At 40.3% G+C, this 20,226-nt stretch overlaps 1 protein-coding gene across 1 annotated transcript in view; it reads left to right on the top strand.

Moving 5' to 3' along the window:
- TRHDE (thyrotropin releasing hormone degrading enzyme) overlaps positions 1 to 20,226 on the top strand; it is a 1,336,029-nt gene that overhangs the window by 655,174 nt on the left and 660,629 nt on the right. Inside the window, exon 4 of the mRNA XM_073559980.1 lies at positions 3,389 to 3,543. Within this exon, the coding sequence (XP_073416081.1) occupies positions 3,389 to 3,543 (155 nt within the window). The remainder of the gene's footprint in view (positions 1 to 3,388; positions 3,544 to 20,226) is intronic.

The following is a 20,226-nucleotide window of genomic DNA, read 5'->3' on the forward strand; positions in this document are numbered from 1 at the left end:
AAACACAAGTCATAGGTAACAACGTTAACAATACAATAATTAAAGCAAAATAAGACGAAATAAGATGACCCTGCTCATGAGAGCTTACAATCTACAATGCGGTGGGGAAGATACAAAGTACAGGTGTGTATTTACAATGATGTATTTACAATGAAGGTCCAGCCATCTTGAGGGCGTGAAGGATGGATGGAGATAGTGAATGGGCTACACACACACACTTGCACATTTATCCTGCTCTCTATGCTGAACGCTTACACAGGGGTTTCCATGTAAATCTTTGAAATACGCGATTCAGATGGATTCCCCAGTGAAAGATACCCTTTAATCAGGCAGATGGAGGCACTGTGGATGCTGTCTGACCTTTGATCCGCCAGTGTCCATCATTTTAGGAGTGCATAAAAGCACTTACTGCTACTGTTCTGTGCACTATTGAAAAGACAGACAGTGCTGAACAGAGGCCAGACAGGGTCCAGAGTAACTCTGCTGCCTCATTATAATTACATCCAGTCTGATAATTAGTTGTGACAAAGAACACCAACCAGATGTAATTGTTCACAAACAATGAAACCACTCCAAGCTAAGCATAAGGAAAGGAGAAAACAGAGTGTACATATTTAAAAAAGTAAAAAAGTCTTTATTAGGTAACAAACAATTCTAAAACATGTTAAAAAAGAGGTGCAAAAAGACAGACAAAACTTGCCCCCAACCATCATAAAAAGTCAATGTTAAACGATGCTGATAGAAGATGGAAGGTGCCGGACGTGTGACAGCCATCGGACCGGACTGCACTGGACCAACCCCTAGTGAGTATAATAAAGCTTAATTTTATTATCATGCAGGTTGGATTGGGGGCTTATTTACAGCATTAAAGAATGCTGTAGATACACCTTGAAAGGCAGTGGCTGCATCTTAGATCGGCCAAATTTGGTGACAGGTTTGTTTTAATTCTCTCTTACACAACCCCACCAGGTGAGCGGAACCGTCTCTAATCACTACCTAAATCTGGATAACATCCTATTGCGCTTTCCTTCTTCCATTTGTCAAATCCTTATTGCATTACAGCACTAACATAGAAAACTGACATGGCAAAGATGTCATATTTACAAAGTTAAACTTGGAAGATTATGGCCCACACTTAGTAACAATTGCATACTTCATATCAATTTAATTGTAGAGGGTAGTTGCTAGAAAAGTGCCTAACTTATTAAAAAATGCACGCCATGTAATACATAAAGTGCCTTTGAAAATGTCAGACTGTTTGAAATCTGAATAATGTCTATGAGCAGCTGAATGTTTATGGTACTAACTTGCAACTTCTTTAGCTTTTGCCTTTTGTATTGCATCTGGAACATGCCAATTTTACCTGCCCATTTTCATTTTTGTAGTGGGAAAAAAAACTTTGAAAATGTTATAGAATTTTGACTATTGTATAAAAAAGTAAAGAAATTGTGAGTTGTGATACTATACTTCAGATGAAATTATCAAAGGCAAATATTAACATAAGTGCAAAGTATTAGTGTAAATATATGATTGTTGATAGACATCATATAGGGCTTTAACTACATAGTCCACTCTAATCTACCTGTATGTTTTTTGACATTTATGCATCTTCCCTATAGAATTGGCCATAATTTGCAACAGGTATAACACTTAATCAGTAGATGCAGTCAATGCAAAATCAATGTAACCGTGACCTGGAACATCTGCTGTCTCATTTAAAAGATTAATGTAATAGAGTTTAATTAACTATACCTGAGATTTACATCACAAGGCATGCTATGTCTCTTTTATAAATTGTATTAACTTGTGCAACTCATTGTTTTGTGCTTGTGTCTAAAATAGTAAATGTGCTGATTTGCTGTTAGTGAACCTAATTTTTCAGAACAATATTCCAATTATTTAAGGCAAAGAAGGCTTCAATACAGATATTGTTTTCATTCTTCTTTGTCTTACATGGAAAAAGTGTTTATGTAAGAAATACAAGTCAATTGATGATCAGAGAATTGGGGAAACTACAGGTAATGTCCGATGTGGACACACTATAGAAGACGGCTTTTATGTGCATGGCCCACAAGGGAGGGGTGGAAATCTTGTTTCTGCAAGATTAGGGAGGCTTCCACCCCTCCCTTGTGGGCCACGCACATAAAAGCCGTCTTCTGCAGCGTGTCCACATCGGACATTACCTGTGTGAATCCTGCTCAATTAGGTACTATACACATGGTCAGGTTTTTAAATACATCAGTTAGGGACTGCTCTGATGGGGTTACCTTGACGTTTGGTAGTGTGGCTTAGTATACATTTTTTGCAAAAAAACGTATCAACCAAATACCCTGTTTTGTTATCTTTTTACTAGCACTTGCTGTTTAATGTTACTTTTTTTTACAGCAGAGTATTTTTATACATTTGTTTTACTGTGTTTTTTGTGTTTCAGTCTTCTGGTGGTGTGAACACTGTCCTACAGACTTGTTCACTGTGTGCATGGCCCATGTGTTTGTATTCAGTGCCTATAGGTGGAAGTTTATTGCTACTCAGCATTTGTGTCAAATATATTTTATCCAATCAATAGTATGACGTGGCACAGCTGTGTCGGTGCACAAAAGAAGGTTCCCACACCAGTATAGAATAATCAAAAAATTTTTGGCACTCAACTTGATGCAGAGATGAAGAATTTTTATTTGCAGTCACAAATATAGACGTTTCGGCTGTATCAACTAGCCTTCATCAGTAAATATTAGATCTGTGACTTTGAAAAGCTCCAAAGGTTGCACCAACCAGAAGTTGGCATAAACATCCTATGGATATGCCTGAAGGGAATTGTCCCAAAGGGGATTACTTGTGGGATTGTTAAATCCTGTGACTTATAGAAAACCCCAATTTCGCACTGTAAGAACAGCAGCTGGCTGTAGTTTCAAATGTCTGTCATTAGTGGGTGGCAGCAGGACCTGTGTGAACACGGCATCCACCGCTGGTGTGGCAGGACGATTCCCTTCAGGCATAGCCATAGGATGTTTATGCCAACTTCTAGTTGGTGCAACCTTTGGAGCTTTCCAAAGTCACAGATCTAATATTTACTGATGAAGGCTAGTTGATACAGCTGAAACGTCTATATTTGTGACTGCAAATAAAAATTCTTCATCTCTGCATCAAGTTGAGTGCCAAAAATTAATTAAATATATTTTATCCAGTCATAAAACTGATGCTGCATAGAATTTAGATAGAATGAACTCTGCAGATATATAGCGATGTATTTTCTCTAAAGCAGATAGAAAAACTACAAGTTGTTTTGCGTACAACACATAGGCGAGAGGACTCAGTGTGCTGTGTGCCTATATACTTCAGTATTATAAAACTCATCCTAATGAAACATGTTTATATTTATCTTTTGTAGACTTATTAGCTGTACCTAAACATCCTTACGCTGCAATGGAAAACTGGGGATTAAGTGTATTTGTGGAGCAAAGAATTCTTCTTGACCAGAGCATTTCTTCAATTTCGTACTTATTGGATGTCACCATGGTCATTGTGCATGAAATTTGTCATCAGGTAAGCAACATTATAGGATTAAGCTTATGTTTAATAGGGTTATAAACATTATTTTTCTATAATTAGCTCATAATCAAAGCAAAATTTTTACTTTAAGTTTCCTGCAAATCTTCAACTCAGTTAATTTTACTAGTTTCTATAATTTCTTGTTAATTTTTAATAGAGTGTGATGAGATTTTATTTAGCATGAGCTTCTCAACTTCTGTAGGAACTCCTACATTTATAGAAATCATGGCTATTCATCAAATAAAAACAAAACATGAAAATTATGACCTTGGATTGCACCTAATAACATTGCTCTATTTGCTTATGGTCAGTAACAATACAGCAAAACTCCTCATGTGGTTTTACAAAAACCGTCAAGGTGTACACCCTGTCAGCATCTTAAAGCATTTTTAAAGGGCAGACACTGAGTGAGTATTTTTTAAGTCAATGTATGAACCTAAAAGTAATATCAAAAGAATGAGAATGAAGTTGAAGATAATTTATGATAAGAATAAGAATACATTACAGTTTGGAATTGAAGAGGAAGTTAAACTGTTTGGTATAAGGCCAACTTCTACCAAAGTTCAAGGTTCAGCTGAGCTTAAATTATACCTAGCTGAGGAAAATCTTACCTTAACAATAGCATTTACAGATGTGAAAAAGGTTATTAAATAAAAGCTTTACACATCTTAAAAAAAACCAAAAGGCTATAGCTTCAAATCATAACTTACTAATGCAGAAGTACTGTTTAATATATTGACTTGATTTAAAATGAATTTTAAAGTGAATGTCATATTTTGAACTCCATTTTTAAATCTAGATAAATTAAAGAATACTTGCCAAATAACTGTGATAAATATATTATATCAGAACTTCAAATTCTGAAAATAAAATTTGATTAAACGATAGGAAACAAGAGTGTACAATATATACATATTGCTCAATAGTAAAAAAAATATAGGTACCTACTGGTTTCTAGCTGCTCCCTGCAAAATTCCAATTAGGCTCCATGAGCAAAGAGAGTTGCATGAATAAACTTTATGGACCCAAGTCAGCAAAGTAATTTTCCAGTATTCAGGCATAAATTGCTTTAAAGAGTCAGAAATTTTTGGAGCAAATCGGAGTTGTGCAACTTTTTGAGACTTTTTTACAATTTTCAGACAGGCTCCTCCAAGCTCTTTCAAAATGGCTTATCTAATTCATGATAAGCTGTAGTCCCAATGCCAGAAATCTTACTTCAGTCATTTATCAGATGCTCCAGATTAAGGAATTATGAATGTCTGGCACTATCACACCCCTTTATCAAGACCGCAAGAGAATAACTAATCTTGATGAATCAGGGCTGATGTGTATGCAAGAGTTAAAAACAAATTAATCAAGCAAAATTCTAATTCACCTGTTGTTAGGGTTTGCAGATCGCACAAAATATAAATTATGATGAGGTGCAATCGCAACCCGGGGTCCACCATGCGGTCATGGAGGAGCCCCTGCTAATAAACAATGGCAGAGCGATGCTATGTGCTAGCAACATAAACACATGAAGTTAAAAGTCACTCCGTGTGGAAAGAGTACAAAAGTACCTGCTCAGTTATTCCACAGAGTGATACAATAGTGGAGCATTCAAAGCTATACCCTGTTAGGCTTCAGAGGAGTATAGTAAGTAATGATTCTAGTTGGGGTCCCTATAGCTACCCCCCAGAAAAGTCTAGACAGGTGGTGGAGCTTTTTCTGACACTCTGTTGTGCTAAACAGCACATGCGACTTAGGACGCCCAGAGTCAAATGCTAAGCCAAGCGGGAGTTCCGACCCTACACTTCCTGAGTAGACACACAATCACTGTGCTCGAGGTGGCACACGTGCACACAGAGTGGTAATGTATCCACTAACACACATAATATGTAGAGGATCCTGGTGCGCCGACATGCACCCCAAAGACCCTTTTATGTGCTCCACTTAAGTCCAGTCAGACATTACCTTGCTCGTGGACCAATCCAGACCTGCCACATCACCTGAGCAGCTGACAACCGTCCACTAATGAGAGGTCGCCTCCTCACAAGCATGCTCAGTAGAGTGATTTTGGACTTAGCCTCTGGAGCGTCTGCTAGTCTCTGCTTATTGCTGGTTACCATAGCTTTGGCTGGAAGGCCAGCAGTAAGCAAGCGAACCGCACAGGTCTGAGCAAAACACTGAGACTGATGTCTTAGCTGAGCAGCCTCCACTGTGGCTGGAGCACAATGGGAGACCGCAGAGAGAGACAAAGCTTGGGATCTACCCTGTACAGCGGTAGAATCCCGGCGATTAAAATTACCCCCCTGCTAGGCTCCCCCGGCGATGTTCATCACCCTCAAAATCCGCAATAAGAATGGGGGTAATGTGCTCAATTGGCTCCCAGGTCCTATCTTCTGGCCCATGACCCTTTCAGTCCACCAAAAAGAATTTTTTGCCAAGCAACACCTTGGACCCGACGATGGCATTGACCTCAAAATCGTCCGAGGATGTATCTGAGCTCCTGGCAGGAGTCCCAGATGACCAGGTCATATATGCGGGCTTCAGCAGAGAGATTTGGAAGGTGTTGGCAATGTTCAGATGTGGAGGAAGAATGAGACAATAAACCACAGGATTCACCTGTTCCAGAACCTTGAATGGACCCAAATTGTGGGGACCAAATTTACTGGACTCTACAAGCAGCCTGATGTTACGAGGAGAGCCACACTAAATTGCCAGGGGCAAAAACCAAAGCGGGATGATGATGCGTGTCGGTGGAGACCCTCATTCTCTCCTCAGAGACCTTACTAGCATCCTGTGTGCAATCCCAGATGGCAGGTGCCTCCAAAGCCCAATCCACCACCCTAGGATCGGAAGATGAGATGGCCAGTAGTAACCAAGCAAACTGTATGGGTCTGAGCAAGATGCTCAAACTGACGTCTTTGCTGAGCTGCCTTCACTGTGGCCAGAGCAAAATGGGAGACTACAGAGGCAGACAAGGCTTGGGATTTACCCTGTGTAGATGGAGAATACTGGCATCTAACACCTATTTTCTCAGTTTTTCCCATTGAATTTGATTCAAGGCGAAGCTATACTCTGTGAAATAAATGTAAATTATTATACCCTGGGGTCTCTCAAGTCTCTCATTATAAATGTACAGTACTATGTGAAAAAAAGTAAAATCATTGGACTCATCCAGCGCTCACCACTCCAGACCCTCCACTGCCCATCATCACCCATCTGGTCCTTGCTGCATCTGCTGATTCCCCACTGCTCACACTGGAATCTTTGGTTCTTTCACACTATGTTGGACTTCCAGGTGTCATAAGTGCAAATACAAGAGGCCTGAAAATGTTTTTGCAGGTGTGGGAAATCAGCACATGTCCGGATGGGTGGTGATGACTGGATGGTTGCCGATTAGTAGCAGAGAGGCCAGAGAAGTGAGGGATGAGGTGAGAATAAAAATTTTGTTAAATTCAAATAGAATTCAATTCTGCTTGATTTTATTTGCTCATCTTTAAAGGTAATTAAATCTGACAATCTTCAGTACTGTAACCCCACTTGCAAGTACAAAACCAAGAGGCTGGAGAGTGGTACACTCCTAAAGAATTATCATAAGGTACATACCTTAGGATCCAGGTTAAAAAATCTTTACTTGACAAATCCACAAGAAAAAAATAAAGGTAGGCATTGTTATAGTTGGAGGATTGCACTAAATTAAAATAAGCTATAAGTGCAATAGCAACCCAGGGTCCACCATGCAGAGATGTTTAACTGCTGCTAGTCAGCAATGACAGAAACTAAACAGTGAGCGATTGCTTGAACACACTGAGTTAATGCCACACAGTGTGAACGAAACACTGAGTACCATGCTTTGTTACTTCACAAAGCGGTTCTGAACAAAAGAATACTAAGTTCAATATCCTGTTAAACGTCACAGGGATAAAGCACGTGAAACTTATATGATGCTAGAAATAATACCCTCTAGGCTAAGGGTTGGAATTGCCCAGTAACTCAACTGTGCTAACTGCACACATGAAGGAAACAGGTGCTAAGCCAAGAGGCTAATTGCCCCCACTGACGCTAATTGCCTACCTACAAGTACAGTCTCAGAGCTTAGACAGACTCACACAACCTACAGACAGAATGGTGTCATATCCACACTCACACACCATAACATATGTGATATTAACGCAGCGGCATGCCTTTTATACAATAGGCTCCACCCTAAACACTCACGCCCAGCCAGCTGTGACATCGCCCACAGGCCAATCCAGAGCTGCCATATCACCAGAGCAGCTGATGTCCGACCACCAATGATAAGTCATGGACATGCTCAGTAAGGTGATCTCTGGACTTAGACTCCAGAGCGCAAGGCTGCACCTGTATATCACAGATTATCACAGACTTAACTAAAGAGCCAGCAGTAACCAAAGGCATAACACGAGCCTGAGCAATATGCTGGGACTGATGTCTGCACTGAGCAGCTCTTCCAGTGGCTGGGCAAGAAGGGGAAACCACAACACCAGGCAATACTTGGGATCTATCCTGCGCAGCGGGAGAATCCCGGTGCCTAAAAGGCAATAATCAAAAACTATTCAACTGTTATGTGTGACGGAGTCAGCTTTCGCTGAGTCGATTTCTTTAGAGTGGACCCTCTGGGTCGTGGCACCCACCTTGGGCGAGCTGACCTTGTGAGGAACCACCCCCTATACAGGGAGTGTCAGGGGCAAGACCAAGGGGGTGAGCCACCACGACTGCTGGAACCAGATGGCTGGCTCAAGTGGACACTAGGTACGAGTGTCTGACTACAAAGGACGTGCATGAAACAAGACAAGACAATACGTGAATTCAAGGTATCTTCATTAAGGCAAATTCAGGATAACATTAAGTGCAAAACGTGATAACAGGCAAACACAGCAAGGTGCGTGCGTGGCAAGTCGTGGTCCATGGAATAGTACGAGCTAGAAGGCAAGCCCGGTTACCGGCAAGGACACGATGGCATTGGACTCCAGACAGCTGGCAAGGATCAGAGAATCAGGCTGTAGTCTTCATGCCTACGATCTCTGGCAGTGATGGCAGATTCCGGGAATCCAGCAGGCAAACCAGGGTACAGGCAAGGAGGCATGACTGATCTCCAGACATGGTGCGTGTTAGGAAACACGACGAGGTCCAAGGCAAGATTCCAGGCAGGGTGCATGCTAGGGGCACACCAGGGTCCAGGGCAAGGTGCAAGGTGCATGTGTAGGGGACACGCAAGGTTCAAAGTGCAAAGTACGGTGCATTTGTAGGGGACACGCCAGGGTTCAAAGTTCAGCATACAAGACAGGGTGCGTGTGTAGAGAACCGCCAGGGCTCAAAGTCCAAGGCGAGGTCCTGCATGTGCCGAGGGACACGCCAGGGTCAGGGTACAAGGCAAGGTCCTGCACGTGCCTAGGGACCCACAACGGACAGGGTTCAAGGCAGAGTCCTGCGCGTGCAGAGGGGCATGCCAGGGTCAAGGTATAAAGCAGAGTCCTGCATGTGCAGAGGGGCACACCAGGGTCAGGGTTAAAAGCAGAGTCCTGTGCGTGCAGAGGGGCATGCCAGGGTATAGGCTAGGACCTGTGTGCTAGAGGGCACGACAGGGTACATGGCAAGACCTGCGCATACTTTTACAGAAGCATGGGGAGGTATGCCACGGGGCAGGTGATGGCCTGCGCGTGCTAATAGAGGAGCACACAAACACAGTGCAGAGACAGCGTGGGTGCAAGGAAGCACAGAGAGCACAGCTGGGGCACTGGCTAGCTGGTCGGGCTGCAGCACAGACAGGCGGGTAATACTCCGGCGAACCTGGCTGGGGCATAACAGGCGACACAGCTGTCACTGACCGATGAGCACGGCTGAGGCACAAGCAGGCGGGCACGACTGAGGCACAAATAGGAGACTAGGAAGGCCAGGCGCATGCAACGGGCACACGAAGAAAGAAGGCAAGACAAAGCAAGAAACAAGGCAAGGCAAGGTGAGAAACAAGGTAAGACTAGGTACAGGGCAAGGAGCAGAATGTAAGCAGAATCACAGAGTCAGGTCAGAGCGAGAACTGAGCTAGCAGCGGAGCATAGGGCGAAGCCCAGAGCCGGGTCAAGGGGGAGACATTAAGACTAGCCCCGAAATGTGCAAGAGAGCACAAAAGGTAAGAGAGGAGGAATGGTGCGTGTGCCAGGAGACACAACAGAGCTCCATAGGTAAGAGAGGAGGAGTGGTGCGTGTGCCAGGAGGCACAACAGAGCACCATAGATAAGAGCAAGGAAGAACAAGCAAAGACAGAGAACATAGGAAGGACCACAAGGCAAAGCATAGCAAAGGCAAGACATGGCAAAGCAGGCAAGGCAGAGAACACAAGAAGGACTACAAGGCAAAGCATAATAAGGACAAAATATGGCACCAAGGACAAACACAAGACAATGCATGGGACAAGAGGCAAAGTACAAGCACAGAGCGTGTGCAGAGACGCACTACAGGGCAGAGTGCAGGGGAACAGAATACAGAGTGCGACCAAGCAGACCAAGCAGCCATGCAGGGAAACAACATGATACTCAGGCCCCGACCATAGGAAGGGGCAGTCTGATATAGGGCATTAGCACCTGCACTTCCGGTTCAGGACCTGGGGAGAATTTCTGGTTCAGATCCTCCAGGATCATAGACAGCGTTGTTAGATCAGACTGGGCTGGACCATAGAGAAGGTCACATGATCAGGGGCTCCACAAACACTGAGAGGTTAGCTGGGTCAGGCAGTGCTGGAACATAGGAAAGGTCACATGATCAGGGGCTCCAGGAATACAGAGAGGATTTCAGAATCAGACAGTGCTGGAACATAGGAAAGGTCACATGATCAGGGGCTCCAGGAATGCAGAGAGGATTGCAAATCAGAGCAGAGATGGATGGTTACCTAGCAACGGCGTGCAGCCATGAGGTAAGGCACACGTGCACACTGCTCCAGGCATCTTGCAGCACAACAGTCACTAGGTGCGTATGCACACTGCTTCCAGGGATCTTGCAGCATGAGACATAACGGGCATGAGAATTCAGTGTACGTGCACACCCCTCCAGGGATCGTGCGGCATAACAGACATGGCGGGCATGACATTATGAGTGAGAACTTTATTGGCCCATTGCAATGTTTTCAGTCCATATATTGTAAAAAGTTTAAAGTATGTGAACTGAAATGTTGTAATGGGCTGATAAAATCCTCACTCTCTGTAGTTTGGAGTGCTGCCTACCTTTGGTTTTTGTTGTGGATTTATCAAGTATAGATTTTTTTTAACATGGATCCTATGGTTTTCACCAACACATGGCATGGTGGAATAAATAGACAGACAGACAGATAGATAGATAAAGCACTTCGCATGGAAAGATATTGTACATTTAAGCATATAATGTACATTTAAATAGATTTATCAGAATCACACTAAGAGATTATACATATTGTAATTGCACATGAAATTGAAAGTATAAATTTTAATACTATATTAACAGATTACTTAGAAAAATTAATAGCTCCAGAGGGACATAAATTGCCTGTTAAGTTGAGAATGTGATTTAATTACTATTTGCCAATTTCTTCAGATGTTAATCAATGCTCCTGTTACTTAATTATGTCTTGTGCTTCAGAAAGTAGATGACTAGGAATATGAGTTATTACAAGACCAGAGTGTTCTGGCCAAGTTTCATATACATGTCAAACTTTGTTTTGGCTGATAGCTTGACATTAACCCACCCTCAAAAGACTGGAAGAGCAGATTTATGTTACTCTATTACGCGTTCTCTCAAACCTCTATTAAAAATTGATAGACATCATTCTTGTGCATGCACAGGATGTTCTTCTGACAGCATGCAAGAGTTCTCTAAACTTAACAAAATAAATTTTTTCAAAGTTTTGTCTTTGCACATTTTAGACATTGCTCTTAGCTGTAACTGGTTAAGTACAAATAGTAATAAGAAAGGTTGCTAGAGGGACAAAAAGCTCTCTTTTCTTAGTAGGTAACAACCATAATCATAGACTTCAAAACCTCAATAGAATGAGTCCCCGCTGTGCAATCAGCATGTCTTCCATCTTTTTTCAGTAGACTGAGCTCTTTGAAATGAACCATTGCAGGTGATTATCACTTTTTTATATACAAAATAAAATGTAAAGTTAGTTTAAATTAGAGTTAAAAGTCTCTGAAATGAGGTCCCTACAATAGATTACACATAATACAGCAAACTGACCCAAGCCTCTAATTATTTTCCTTGATAGAATTCTCTATTTGTAAAATATATATTTGCTATTTTAAACTGATAAACTATAGAATCCATGCAATATAGTCCTTAGCATCATACAGAGTAATGTTTTCCAGCAAATTTAATAGCAAGATAGTTAAAAGAAAAATAGACTAATTTACAAGCCGGGTTTATTTTCCATTAAATGACCAATTAAACATTCTCAGTTTGCTATGAGTAGAAAATGTAATGTGTATATATTCGTCTAGATTCATAGTATCTAATGATTCCATATAAGCCTATTTAAAAAAGACCTGCCATTGAAACTGTATTAATGTCTTCATAATATATTAAACAAATGTGCACGTGACTGTCGGATTACAGCTCAAAGAATTGTTAAAATATTATTACTATTATATTATTACTATAAAAATGCTAAATTATATATCTCTCATTTGGAAACTCAATTTAAGTCATCATTCATGCAGGAAAGAAATCACTGTTTTATCCGCCATAACACATACTTTGCTATAATAATTGAGTTAATTTGTTTTTTTGTCCCATAAATTTATTTTTTAGGCTTTTTACCTGATTTCTTTGTTTTCCAAATGTTTTATTTGAGTTTCAATAAATGGGGAGGATGGGGGAGGAAAGATCGGGAAAAAAAGGGGGGGAGGGAAAAATGTAAAGGGAAAGAAGGAAAAAGGAATGACAATAAAGGCCAAATATAAAGAAGACATAAAATGAAACAAGTTAATGCAGAAGCATATTATGCAGTGAATTATTGCAAAGGTAGGTATTTAAGCATATAATATATTAATATATATGTTCCAAAGGCCCAAACACAAGGGGCCTTAGGCAGGTGCACTTTGGGTGAAGAATTAAGAGAACAACTCCAGCCATCTAGACCATTTCCTAGAATATTTAGCAAATTGATCATGCACATTCGCAAATTTCAATTCAAAAGAATGATGAAGGCTAAGTTTGTCTATAATTTCATTAATTTGTGGGGGTTTTGGGTTTTTCCAAAGAAAGGCAATACTATGTTTGGAGACTAGTAAAATGTGCATAATCAATAGCCTGTTAGAAGTGTCAATTTTGTCTGCGTCCAGAGAAAGAAGGGCCAGATGAGGAGACAAAATAAGTCGCGTTCCTAGGATAAAATCAATAAGGTTAGAAATCTTTCTCCAAAAGGGAACAATTTTGAGACATTGCCAAAATATATGCAAGATATTTCCTGGCCTTCCACAACCCCTCCAACAGAGCGGAGAATTGTCAGGGTTGATTCTATGAAGCTTAACGGGGGTATAATACCATCTCGTTAAAAGCTTGAAGTGGGTCTCTTGTAGTGATAAGGAAATGGAAGAGGCATACGAGAGGGTACATGCCTGTTCAAGGTCAGAAGGGTCAATTGTTGTGTGCAATTTGGTTTCCCATTTGACAATATTTTGAGTCTTTACCGCTTCAAAGCTATTGTTAGACCATTTGTACGTGTATTCAAAACTCCAAAAAATATCATGATCTATGTTACAAATAAGGTTAACTGCTGGTTCAGAGATTCTCGGGTAGATAGTAAGGAATTTGGTGAGCTGCATTTCTTGCTACATGTTCACAGACTTACCACTGGAAAAGCCAAACTTCACATGTCACAAATGCAAGCTTGTGTCCCTGTTGGAGGAAAAGTTGCAAAGTCTCGAAGAGAGGTTAGCTACGTTGAAGATCATTAAGGAAGGTGAAGAGTTCTTAGACAGAGCAGAATTATCTCTTCATGTTACAGAAAGAGAAGAAATTCGAAGTGCACCTGAAGAAACAGAGGAATGGAGACATGTGACCCAGAGAAGCAGGAGGATCAGGAGGCAGTCAGCACCCATACTTCTCAGGAACCAGTACCAGGCTCTCATGCAGGAAAACGATGAAGAAATACATCAGGATAAGACTTTGCCCACAAACAGCAACCTTGTACGCCTTCAGAGTCCTCCTGGAAGGAGAAAGAAAAATGTTGTGAAGAAGAAATGGAGAGTGGTGGTCATGGGGGATTCCCTGTTGAGAGGAACAGAGGCCGCTATCTGCAGACCGGATATAACTTCAAGAGAAATGTGCTGTCTTCCAGGTGCAAAAATTAAAGATGTGTCTGACAGGACATCAGGACTCTTCAGACCTACAGATGACTATCCATTCCTGCTACTACATGTGGAGACAAATGACACCGCAAGAAACGACCTGGAAACCATCTGCAGAGACTTTGAAGACTTAGGCAAGAAAGTGAAAGCACTGGGAGCGCAGGTGGTCTTCTCTTCCATCCTCCCAGTGGATGGCCATGGAACAAGGAGGTGGAATAAGATTCTGCAGGTGAACAACTGGCTACGTCGATGGTGCCGTCAGCAACTATTTGGATTTCTGGATCACGGAGTGAATTACCTTTACAATGAACTACTTGCTAGAGATGGGGTGCACCTTACGAAGACTGGAAAACATGTATTTGGAAGTCACCTTGCTACATTTGTAAGGAGAGCTTTAAACTAGAACAACATGGGAAGGGAAGCAAAAGACCAGAAAAAGCCATACACCTGACAAATGCTATTGAGAACTCTGCTATTAGAAGTGGAAAGGAAGAACAAAGACAAAAGAATCTAATTAATAAAAATATTGGAGAAAGAGAAACCAATCACAATCTAAAATGTTTCTATACTAATGCACAAAGCATGGGCAACAAACAAAGAGAATTGGAACTACTAACACAGGAAAAGAAATATGATGTCATTGGAATCACTGAAACTTGGTGGGACAATACACATGATTGGAATACAAGACTAGAAGGATACAACTCATTTGCAAGAAACAGACTTGATAAACGAGGAGGAGGTGTCGCATTGTATGTTAGAAACGCGTATATCTGCACAGAGATTGAAGCTTCAGAGACTGGGAGTTCTGTGGAAACTGTTTGGGTAAGAATACAAGGACATAACAATGGAAAGGATACCATTGTAGGCATTTACTACAGACCGCCTGTGCAAGCTGAAGATATGGATGAACTCTTTATGCATCAAATGGCCAAGTTCTCCAAAAAATATGACATAGTTGTCATGGGAGATTTCAACTATCCAGACATTTGTTGGGAATCTCTCTCAGGCAAAACTAACAGGTCAAGGAAATTCTTATCTTCTCTTGCTGACAACTTTATCTTCCAAAAGGTAGGGGAGAAAACAAGGGGAACTGCTACATTGGATCTAATCCTTATAAACAGGGAGGAAATGGTTGAGGAGGTAAAAGTGGCTGGACCCTAGGAGGTAGCGACCATGCTATTTTAGAATTTTGGATAACTAGAGGAGGAAGACCTGTGAAGACTCAAACGTCAAGGTTAGATTTCAGGAAGGCAGATTTTAAGGGATTCAGAAAGAGAATTGGAGGGATCCAATGGCTGGATATCCTTAAAGACAAAAATGTCCAGGAAGGATGGGAAATCTTGAAAAATGAAATTCTCAAAGCACAATTGTTAACAATTCCGAAAAGAGGGAAGAATAGGAAGCATTTAAGAAAGCCAGGATGGATGAACACAGAACTTAAGCACATGCTAAAAAGGAAGAAAAAAATGTTTATAAAATGGAAAGAGAGAGGCATATCAAAAGAAGAATATAATGCTGTCTGCAGAACCTGCAGGGCACAAATCGGATTATCTAAAGCTGACAATGAATTGAGGCTTGCAAGAGATGTCAAAAGCAATAATAAAGGATTTTGGGGATATGTCAAAAGTAAAAGAAAAGTCAAAGATGCTATAGGATTTTTACAGGATGAAAATGATGAAATGGTAAGACAGGATATTGAGAAGGCTGAACTTTTAAATTCCTATTTTGCATCTGTTTTCTCTCAGAAAGGAAATGTAACATCAACTGTTCTTCACTGTCCTATTAAGGGAATAGAAGAATCCAGGATATCTATAAACAGAAAGATAGTGAGGAAACACTTAGCTAACCTAAATGAATTCAAGTCTCCAGGTCCAGATGAATTACACCCCAGAGTACTGAAGGAGATAGCAGAAGAAATTTTTGAACCCCTCTCCATAATCTTTGAAAATTCTTGGAGAACAGGAGAAGTCCCAGAAGACTAGAGAAGAGCAAATGTTGTTCCTATCTTCAAAAAGGGGAAGAAGGTGGACCCAGGCAACTATAGGCCGGTGAGTCTGACTTCTATACTAGGAAAGATCTTTGAAAAAATTATTAAACAACATGTATGTCAGTACCTGGATAAGAATGAAGTGATTAAACAGAGTCAGCATGGGTTTGTAACTAATAAGTCATATCAGACTAACTTAATTTCCTTCTATGACAGAATCACTGATTGGGTGGATCAAGGAAATGCTGTAGATATAGTATATCTTGACTTCAGCAAAGCATTTGACAAAGTAGCTCATACAATCCTTATTGAAAAAATGACTAAGTATGGAATGGACAAGGCAACTGTTAGGTGAATTCATAACTGGCTTAGTGATCGGACCCAAAGAGTGGTCGTAAATGGCTGCACATCCAGTTGGAAGAATGTCTCAAGTGGGGTACCACAGGGCTCTGTCCTGGGCCCTGTATTGTTCAACATCTTTATCAACGATTTAGATGAAGGAATTGAGGGTAAACTGACTAAATTTGCTGATGACACAAAGCTAGGAGGGATAGCTAATACTAGAGAAGAGAGAGAGGATTCAAAAAGATATAAATAAACTGGAGAAGTGGGCAGCAACTAACAGAATGGTTTTTAACAGGGAAAAATGCAAAGTACTACATCTGGGCAATAAAAATGAAAAGAGCATATACAGAATGGGAGGAATAGGCCTAAGCAACAGCACATGTGAAAAAGACTTGGGTATACTAATAGATCACAGACTGAATATGAGTCAACAGTGTGATGCAGCAGCAAAAAAGGCAAATGCAATTCTAGGATGTATTAACAGAAGCATACAGTCTAGATTACGTGAAGTCATTATTTCCCTCTACTCCTCTTTGGTCAGACCTCATCTGGAATATTGTGTCCAGTTTTGGGCACCACATTTTAAAAAAGACATCAACAAACTGGAGCAAGTTCACAAAAGAGCAACCAGAATGGTGACCGGTCTGCAAACCCTGTCTTATGAGGAAAGGTTGCAGAATTTGGGATTGTTTAGTTTGCAAAAGAGAAGACTGAGAAGAGACTTAATAGCTGTCTACAAATATCAAAAGGGCTGTCACATTGTAGAAGGATCAATTTTATTCTCATTTGCACAAGGAAAGACTAGAAGCAATGGGATGAAACTGAATGAGAGGAGCCACAGATTAGATATTAGAAAAAACTTTTTGACAGTTAGAGTGATCAATGAGTGGAACAAGCTGCCACGATAAGTGGTGAGTTCTCCTCCAATGGAAGTCTTCAAACAGAGGCTGGACAGACATCTGACTGGGATGATTTAGCGAATCCTGCTTTGAGCAGGGGGTTGGACCAGATGGCCCAGGAGGTCCCTTCCAACTCTACAATTCTATGATTCTATGATTCTATGATTCTATGAATTCATGGATTATGTCTTTGAGTATAACGTATTGTAAGAAAGCAGGGGTAGTAGATTGAAATCTTTCCTTGAGTTTATTGTAAGGTGTACAAGTAACGCCATCGTATAAATCTTTAATTTTTTTAAGTCCAAGTTCAGACCAAATGGGGTCAATTGTCTGATTAGACGCTTGAAAGATAACTGATAGAGCCAGATTTTTTATTGTGACTTCTTTGCTAGAGCCTCATTTTGGAGCAGAAAATTTTATCCAAGCTTCAGAAATAGCTTGAAAAATCAGATGAGAATTTGTAATTAATATTTTATGAAAGAGTTGGTTCAAAATTAGTAGGTGAAGAGGTTTATAATTATTAAAGAACAGTTCTAGTTCATGCCAAGCTGGTGTCGTATCATGAGGCCACCAGTATGAGCTTTGCTTGACTAAATTTGCAATGTAATAGGCTGTAATATTTGGGGAATCAGCTCCACCTTAAAATTTATGGTTGTATAGAATATTTTTTGCTCTTCTTGGTCTTTTGTTATTCCATATAAAGGAGTTTAATGAGGCTTGAAGGTTTGTAAGAGAGGATGTGGGTATTTTTAAAGGCAGTGAGCGAAGTAGGTATACGATTTTTGGGAAAATATACGACTTGACCATCATGATTCTTCCCCACCAAGAAAGCCCATCATCTCTAGATGTACGGAATTCATTAAAAAGCTTTTTAGTAAGCAGCTCTAAGTTTATTTTTATTAGAGAGTTTATGATTTTGACGAATTTTAAGCCTAGATATGTCAGCCCATCAGTGGCCCACCCCCAAGGTGAGAGGCCCTCAATTTCCTCTTGGTCTGATCCTAGGTTAAAGCCAAGTATTTTGGATTTTGAGTCATTTATTTTAAAATAAGAGATTTTAGCAAAAGTCTGGATTAAGGTTTGTAAGGCAGAGATAGAGTTGCTTGGATCTGTGAGGGTAAGAATAATATCGTCTGCATATAACGCTATTTTAAAATCTCTGTGCAAAGTTGTGATTCCCGAGATCTTTGTGCTGTTCCTGATTAATTGGGCCAGAGGTTCAATAGCTAATGCAAAAAGCAATGCTGACAATGGGCAACCCTGTCTGGCTGTCTGGTCCCATTAGCTATATTAAACATAGAGGAAAGATGATTGTTGGAATAAACCCTTGCACCAGGGCTGAAGTACAAATCCATAATACCTCTCGTGATCTGAGAAGCCATTCCAAATTTTTTGAGAGTTGCTTCGAGATATGACCAATTAAGGCGGTCAAACGCTTTCTCAGCATCAAGAGAGATAACAATGTCCCTGAGTTTGTTAGAGGAAATAAGCTTAATTATGTTAATGAGTCTTCTTCTACCATCTATGGATTGTCTTCCTTTGATGAAGCTTATCTGATCATTGGAAATTAAATTCGGGAGGAATTGATTTAGTCTATTGGCCAGGATCTTTGCATAAATTTTTACGTCTGTATTGATGAGGGATATAGGTCTATAATTAAAAATTTGGCTAGTGTCAGAATTTGGTTTTGGGATTACGATAATTGTCGCTTCCAGCATCTCTTTAGGAAATTGACCTGTTTGGAAAGCTGAGTTAAATACTTTGACAAGGTGGGGGGTTAATATATTACTAAAAGACTTGAAATAATCATTATTAAACCAGTCTGGGCTGGGTGATTTGAATATTTTAAGTTTGTTTATGGTATCTAGGACTTCTTGTTCATTGAAGGGAGAAGACAAAAATGATAAGTCTTCAGTGTTAAGCTTTGGAAGGTTCATGTTATAAAGAAATGATCCAATCTCTGAGATAGATGGCTGCATATTGTGGTTGTCTTGGTTGATATTGTACAGATTTTTATAATAATCGTCAAAAGCTCCTACAATATCTTTAGGGTGGACCAGGGATGTACCATTAGAGGAAGTTATACTGTCAATTCTATTCCGTTTCCATATATTCTTAATTCTGTTTGACATGTATTTTGAAGGGCGATTTATAGATAAGTAATGTTTGCATTTTGCTAATCTAATAGCTGAGTCGTAAAAATGAATATGATTTTCCTTAACTGCAACCTGAGATCAGTAAGTTCTGATAATACAGCTTGTTTGTTAGAGGAAACAGAGGATCGACATAGTTCCTCTTCTTTAGATTTAACAGACTGTTGTAGGGTAAGGATTTTATCCCTATTAATTTTTTTGTCTGGAGGAAATTTGAATCAAGACTCCCCTCAACACCGCCTTGTGAGCATTCCAATAGGTAAACAGATTGAGGTTTGATTCGTTTTCACTAAAATAATTTTGTAAGGCTCAGCTGATTTCAGATTTGATGGTGGGGTTATGAAGCAGAGAGGAGTTGAATTTCCACATGAATTGGGGATGAATTGGGGACCCTATTATCAGTTCTGCAGTTACCGGGGAATGATCTGAAATAGATTTACTAAGTATGGAGCTGGAAGAGAACCTTGGCAAGGAGAAGTCATCTGTGAGTATCAGATCTATTTTAGATGCTGACTGATGGCCATCAGAAAAATGAGTAAATTCTCTTGATGTGGTGTTCAAACAGCGGAATGAGTCGAATAGCTCGTGATTATAAATCCAGCTATTCAAGGATTGCATTTTTTGTCTGCTGGGAGAGGTGGAGTCTAGTACACCATCTGGCACCATATTAATGTCCCCTAACAAAAGTAGGGTTCCTGATCGTAAGGTGTCTAATTTTTTCATTAGATTATTCAGGAAGCTAATTTGTCTGATGGTGAGAACATAAGTATTAACTATTGTGAAGGTTTGGCCGTTCTATTTGCACAGGAGAATATGATAATGTCCTTTTTCGTCTTTTACTTCAGAAAGCAATTCAAAGGAAATTGAGTTACTACTCAGGGTTAAAACCCCAGCTTTCTTTCGTGGGCCGCAAGATTCAAATACAAATGGGAAATTTTTGAGACTTATAGAAGGATGGTTGTCTTTTT

The sequence above is a fragment of the Dendrobates tinctorius genome, unplaced genomic scaffold (assembly GCF_039654945.1).
Source record: "Dendrobates tinctorius isolate UK_male_01 unplaced genomic scaffold, ASM3965494v1 ptg000290l, whole genome shotgun sequence".
In the NCBI taxonomy this organism is placed as follows: domain Eukaryota; kingdom Metazoa; phylum Chordata; class Amphibia; order Anura; family Dendrobatidae; genus Dendrobates; species Dendrobates tinctorius.